Source organism: Halichoerus grypus, chromosome 15 (genome assembly GCF_964656455.1).
Source record: "Halichoerus grypus chromosome 15, mHalGry1.hap1.1, whole genome shotgun sequence".
Taxonomy (NCBI): domain Eukaryota; kingdom Metazoa; phylum Chordata; class Mammalia; order Carnivora; family Phocidae; genus Halichoerus; species Halichoerus grypus.
In genome coordinates this window covers 51,849,115-51,855,527 of record NC_135726.1, presented here as the reverse complement: position 1 = coordinate 51,855,527, position 6,413 = coordinate 51,849,115, and the positions used below count along the sequence as shown (strand labels likewise).

The 6,413-nt window shown below is 54.5% G+C and overlaps 1 protein-coding gene across 1 annotated transcript; it reads left to right on the top strand.

The window, feature by feature from the left end:
- The first annotated feature begins 2,191 nt into the window (after window positions 1-2,191).
- PGLYRP1 (peptidoglycan recognition protein 1) lies at window positions 2,192-5,933 on the top strand. The gene is made up of 3 exons (XM_036090368.2): window positions 2,192-2,481; window positions 4,970-5,091; window positions 5,686-5,933. Exons 1-3 carry the CDS (start codon window positions 2,192-2,194, stop codon window positions 5,862-5,864), a joined length of 591 nt encoding a protein of 196 aa, XP_035946261.2. The 3' UTR covers window positions 5,865-5,933.
- The last annotated feature ends 480 nt before the right edge of the window (window positions 5,934-6,413 follow it).

The window sequence follows — 6,413 nt, the reverse complement described above, 5'->3', positions numbered from 1 at the left end:
AAGCTTCAAAAAAAAGCAAAGATTCTGTCAAAATGGCAAGCCTATACCATGAAATACTATGTGACTATTATGAAGATTCAGTTAGAATTAGTTGTGTTCACCTAGAGAGAGGCACATGGGATAGGAGGTCACGAAAGGCAAAGTGATGTGTGTGATTTGATTTTGTTATTTAAAAAAAAAATATAGGGGCAGCTGGCTGGCTCAGTCAGTAGAGCATGCGACTCTTGAGCTCCTGATCTCAGGGTTGTGAGTTCAAGCCCCACGTTGGGTGTAGAGATTCCTTAAAAACAAAAAAACTCGAAAAAGATAATAAAATAATTACTTAAAAACTAAAAAATAGGGACACCTGGGAGGCTCAGTCGGTTAAGCGTCTGTCTTCGGCTCAGGTCATGGTCCCAGAGTCCTGGGATCGAGTCCCGCATCAGGCTCCCTCTGCCTCTGTCTCTCATGAATAAATAAATAAAATCTTTAAAAAAAAAAACTAAAAAAAAAAATATATGGTCTTATATATGTTTGTAGGAAGCAGACCATGATTTAGAACTCCATCTCTGGGTTCCTGGAAGCCTGTGGCTAAACCCCAGCATCCCCATCTTCTCCCCATATGTGATAACCTCTCTGGGCCTCAGTTTTCTTGACTATAAAAGGGGTTAATAATAGTATCTATCTCGGGCGCCTGGGTGGCTCAGTTGGTTAAGCGACTGCCTTCGGCTCAGGTCATGATCCTGGAGTCCTGGGATCGAGTCCCACATCGGACTCCCTGCTCAGCAGGGAGTCTGCTTCTCCCTCTGATCCTCCCCCGTCTCGTGCTCTCTCTCTGTCTCATTCTCTCTCTCAAATAAATAAATAAAATTAAAAAAAAAAATAGTATCTATCTCACAGACCCATTGGAAGCATGTGAAGTGAAAAAGTGCTTAGTGATGCCTGGTGCGTCATTCCAGATCACAGATGTAAGCATGATCTCCGGAGCATGGACAACACCTTGGAGGAAATCATGCCACACTGTTAGTGAGCGCTAGCAGACAGAGCCGGAGGGGAGTGGGACACAGGGGGTTAACATTTTGTATCAGTTGGACTGGTTATTGAGTCCCAGTGGCCCTTATGTGGCACCAGGTGCCAGACCTCTTGGAAGGGCTCGACCTTTATCCACCCCCTTAATTCCTTAGTTCACATCAGCCTTCTGAGTCAGGTACTTTATATTATTATCCCCATTTTGTAGGTGGGGAAAACTGAGGTACAGAAAGCTCACTTGCAGGAGCTCACACACTGGAATGGGGCCAGAATTCAAATGCAGGCAGCCTGGTTCTGAATCCAGGCTGTGGACCACCAGGCCCTACTATGTCCCCCTCTCCCCGCCTCAGTTCACTCGACTGCAAAATGGGCTTCCCACCACTCAACATCTTCAGTTTGCTGCAAGGGTTAAGCGACCTCGGGCTTGGGCCTGGGAGAAGTGGTTTTAAAATAGGAGCTTTTGATTCTTAAATACAGAGATCAAACTGGCAAGAGGGGAGGTGGATGAAATAGATAAAGGGGATTAAGAGGTACAAACTTCCAGTTATAAAATAAGTCACAGGGATGAAAAGTACAGCATAGGGAATGTAGTCAACAAGATCACTACTGCATTGTTTGGGGACATTTGGGGGCCACACTTATCACGGTGAGCACTAAGTAATGTACAGAACTGTCCAATCACTATGTTGTACACCTGAAAATAACATAAAGTTGTATGTTAATTACACTTCAATTTAAAAAAAGGGGGGGGAAGCTTTTGTTACCCCGGTCCCTCCAGGAGAACGACAGAGGAGGCTCAGGCCCCCAGCCCCTGTGTTAATGTTCCCTGTGAGTTGTTCAAAGCCCCACTGAAAGGAGAGACAAAGCTGGGCAGGGCGCCAGGCCCTTGCTCTTCCAGAAACCACAGGGCGAGGTGGCCAGAGGCCTGTACACCCCTCCCCACCCTGACTCTCAGCTAGGAGAGAGTCCCCTTGGCTTTGCCATGGGCTCCCCACTTCCCCACCTCACCACACCGCATCCTGTTGCAGTCCTGCCAGAGAAGGAAGCGGAATCTGGGGTCCAGTGTGACCTGCCTGTCCCGCCAGGGTGTGAAGCAAGGCCCTCCCCACTGCCCGGCCCCAGCAGATAAAGGCGGCCTAGGCCAGCGGCGAACTCCTAGCCGTCCCTGCGGGCCTCACCTGCCATGTCCGCCCCTTGCGCGCTGCTCGCCTGGGCCCTCCTGGCTCTCCTCGGACTTGGGCTCGGAGGGCCTGGAGAAGACCCCCCAAACCTCTGCTGCCCCATAGTGCCCCGGACAGAGTGGGAGGCCCCGGCGTCCAAGTGCTCCAAGAAGTTGAAACTGCCCGTGCGCTACGTGGTGGTGTCACACACGGCCGGCAGCCCCTGCGACTGTCCGGCCTCGTGCCTGAAGCAGGTCCAGAACGTGCGCGACTACCACGCGGGGACGCTGGACTGGTGTGACGTGGGCTACAAGTGAGTGCGGAGCGGAGGCAAAGGCCGGTGCCCTAGCGGGTGGAGGGAAATGTGTGCAGGCCTGAGGGACCCCCCGCAGATCTAGAGCCCCCTGGCTGACAGTCCTCCCAGCTTGCTTTCTCCCCGGGGCGGGCACACAGGACTGCGCATGTGCGCGCGGCACGCAGGTGCTAGGAGGAAGGGAAAGAGCTGAAGTCCAAGCCCTGCTCCCCGGAGGAAGGGACAGACTACCAACACAAAAGAAAGAGTCCTCTACACTGGAGTCCCTTCATAAAGTCTGCCGCCTCTGTTGGGAAGCAGACAAGCAGGCGGGTTCAGCGCGGGGGTGGGGGTGGGGTCCAGTCTCAGCTCTGCTTGTTGCTGGCTGAGACCTGGGGCAGGGTCACGAACGCTCTCCCCACTTTGGTTTCCTTTCCCTCCTCTGCCCCCACCAGATCACTAAATCAGCCAATACATACATGCAAAGCCCTTAGGACACCACCTGGCATGCAATGGGAACCCCCAAGTTCATGGGCTCTTGCCTTAGGCACTTATTATGTGCCAGGCCCTGCCCGGGTGCTGGGATGGGGGAGGCATGAACAGTGCGAATCTGGCCCAATGGGATTTAAAGACCAACAGGGAAGAACAGGACCAGATGAATTCAGATGGTGATAGAAGCAATAGGGCGGGGCGGGGGGGGGGGGTGAGACTCAGGTGGCTCTGGGATGGGGGGCTGCGGCAAGAGTGGTAAGCTGAGGGTCCAGCAGGGGTAAAAGCTATGAGGGCAAGTGAGAGGGTCACGCCTGAAGGACAGAGGTCAGGATGGCTGGAGGGAGCTGGGAGGAGTGACATGAAACGAGGAGGACCGGATCGGCAGGGCCTTGTGGACCACGGTAAGGAAGACAGGAGCCGTGGGAGGGATGTGAGCCTGCTAGGTGGAAGCAGCTCCCCCTGGCGGCTGTGGGGAGAACAGCCTGCAGGTGGGTGACGGCAGAAACAAAAGGACTGCTAAGATCTGCATCTGGGGGCCGTGCCCCCCAGCTCCCTTTCCGGGGTAACAGGCCGCGGCCCTATACAAGGGCTTCCGCAACGAGTGAACTTTGAACCCTACAGGTTCTCAGACCTTGGTAAACCCCAGTCACCGTACTGGAAATCAAGGTTCCCGGGTTCCGCCCTTAGAGATGGCTTCCAATAGGGGTGGGGTGAAGCTCGGGAAGCCGATGACCTCATTGGAAGTCTAGACGCCTCCAAGGGTATCCCCAGCTCTTCTGGCTCAAGCTTTTACATTTCAAGGGCTCCAACTTCCAGGCTTTGTCTCCAAGACTCAGGTGCTTGGATGCTAAGGGTTTCCATGAGGTAGTGAAGACAAAGCTTGGCTCCCCAGCCTCTGGCCTCAATCGCCTTACAGAAAAGCAGACTGAAGTCTGTTTCTTGGATTTTAGGATTTAGAGTCTGATCCCAACATTCTGGATCTTCCTTCTTGTCACATCACATTCTGAGTCTCAGTGTCTTTACTTATAAAAAGGTTCTTCACTCAACCCACCTAGTGGTGGTGGAGGTTTAAACTAGATGCTTCCATTTCACAAATACACAGGGAGTCCCAACTGCCTGTGCCAGGTGTTGGGGCTGTGATAAAGCCATAAGCAGCCCAGTCCTGGGGGCCAGCATCACCACGGAATTTCTAGTCTCTTCAGAGCCGGATTCTGATTCGGGCTTCCTGCGTGGGAGATTCAGGACGCAAAGATTCTTAAGTTCCAATATCCTTTACGTCCTTGGTGACTGTGAGAGCAAGAGGGCAGAGGCAGCAGATCCTGAAACTCCAAAGTGCTGATCTTCTAGTTATTTCCAACGTGCCAAATCAGACTCGCTCCATCAAGGCGTGTCAAATGAGTCTTAAGGATCTGATGCCAGGACTGGAAACTTCCAAGAGGCAGATGCTGGGACTCCAGAGTCTATATCTGGTTATGATGCGAATCCTTGAGTCCCAGATCCTGTCACTCAGTGTACCCCAGCAGGGAACAGAAAGCAGGAAGCAGGCTGGGCCAAGGGCAGAAAAGCTTCTCGGAGGACAGTTCGGAGAGGCAGGGGTCTATGGGGCATGATCTTGGGGACGACAACAGCTCCTGCCCCAGAGCATGAGGGCATTCAGCAAATCAAGAGCTCAACAAATCCTCCCAGGAGGCTGGAGGAAGCAAGGAATAGGATCACGTGGGTGGGAGTTCCAGGGACCCGCTTGAGAATCCAGACTCTGTTCCTGTCTGGCTGTGTTGTGTGACTGTGGGCAGATGTCCCCACCTCTCTGATGCTCCACCTGCAGAATGGGGGCAGTACTAACTCATGGGTGGCCGTGAGGGTGTAGTGCTGGGCCTGGCACGTGGCAGGGGCCAGAGGCATTGGATGACAGAAGAGGGAGGTGTTGGGGGAAATTGTGTGTGAGTAGCAGGGGGCAGGGGAGGGGGTGGCATGCCCTCCCTTACTCATCAAGCCCACCCCACCCCCACCCACACAGCTTTCTGATCGGAGAGGATGGGCTCGTGTATGAGGGCCGGGGCTGGGACACCAAGGGCGATCACACAGGCCCCACCTGGAACCCCATCTCCATTGGCATCTCCTTCATGGGTAACTACATGGGTAAGTGTCCAGCCGTTGGCATGGAGGGCCGACCGGGGGTCTGGGGGATGGCGCCGCACGGTATGTAGTCCTTGGGAGGCCCTGCCACCTCCAAGCTCTGTGACATTGGGCAAGTTGAGTCGGCTTCTCCAAGCCTCATCTCCTCCTTTGGATAATGACCATTTCTTTGCAACTGCCTGGTTTGGGCCAGGATGAGTTAATCTGCATAAAAGTTCTTCGGCCAGCCCATGATAAACAGCCACCATCATGAGTAGGACCCAGAGGTCTGGGGGCAGAGGTCTGGGGGCAGAGGAGGGAGGATGAGCTCTAATCTTGACACCTGCTGAGGGTTTAACCTGTGCCAGGCACTGTTCTGTGAGGGCTTTATGTAAAAGAACTCGTTTTCTTGTCCCACAGCCCTGTGGGCAGGTGCCATCATTCTCTCCTTTCGCAGATGAGGAAACTGAGGCACAGCAGGGTTAAGTCCCTGCTAGGGGACTGGCAGACCCGGTTCTGGGCCCCAGTGGGGCAGGGTGCACAACTGGAAACACTACCCCACACTACCTCTGTCCCTCAAGGAAGCCCCAGCCTAACTCCTGCGTCTGTCTCCCCCAGAGCGGTCACCTCCACCCCGGGCCCTCAGGGCGGCCCAGAGTCTGCTAGCTTGGGGTGTGGCTCAGGGAAAACTGAGCCCCAGATACGAGGTCAAAGGACACCGGGATGTGCAGCGCACACTCTCTCCAGGCGACCAACTCTATGAGATCATCCAGACTTGGCCACGCTACCACGAGTGACACCCTATCTCCTCCACGCCTAGAAACCCCACCGCCTCCCCCTTCAATAAAGGTGCAGCTCAAACTGTGTTCCTGTGTCCCACCACATGCCTCCCCTCCCTCTACCTCCCACAAGACCCCAGCCGTTCCCACCCGCCCCGGGCCCAGCACTCTGTCCTCGCTGGTACTCAGAACCCAGAGGCCCCGACCCTAAACCAAGACCCCAGAGATCCCAGCTTGTAAGGAACATCACAGCTCAGAACCCAGGTCTCAGGCCAGAGCGCAGGAATCAGCACCAAGTTGGCCCCGATGTCACTGACGGCAGCTCAGCGGTCCCGCGGGGCCGTGAACCATGCTCCAAGACACCCCTTCTCTACCACTCGGCCAAAGATATCCTGTGCCACATCTCTGCTTGGACCCCTTTGGGGTTGAGCTGCTCACTCCCACCCCTCAGGTCCACCCCATTCATTGCTTTAGAGAGTATGCAAGTTTCTCCTGACTCTGACCCCTAAAGTGCCTCCCAGTCAGAGACATGCCCAGAAATACACCAGGTCCCAATTACGGCCACCA

What these genes read in the sequence shown, in the direction of transcription:
- PGLYRP1 (XM_036090368.2), top strand. Translation starts at nt 2,192, where the DNA reads ATGTCCGCCCCTTGCGCGCTGCTCGCCTGGGCCCTCCTGGCTCTCCTC. An exon ending in TGGTGTGACGTGGGCTACAA is followed by an intron (nt 2,482 to 4,969) that starts GTGAGTGCGGAG and finishes CCACCCACACAG; the next exon opens with CTTTCTGATCGGAGAGGATG. An exon ending in CTTCATGGGTAACTACATGG is followed by an intron (nt 5,092 to 5,685) that starts GTAAGTGTCCAG and finishes TGTCTCCCCCAG; the next exon opens with AGCGGTCACCTCCACCCCGG.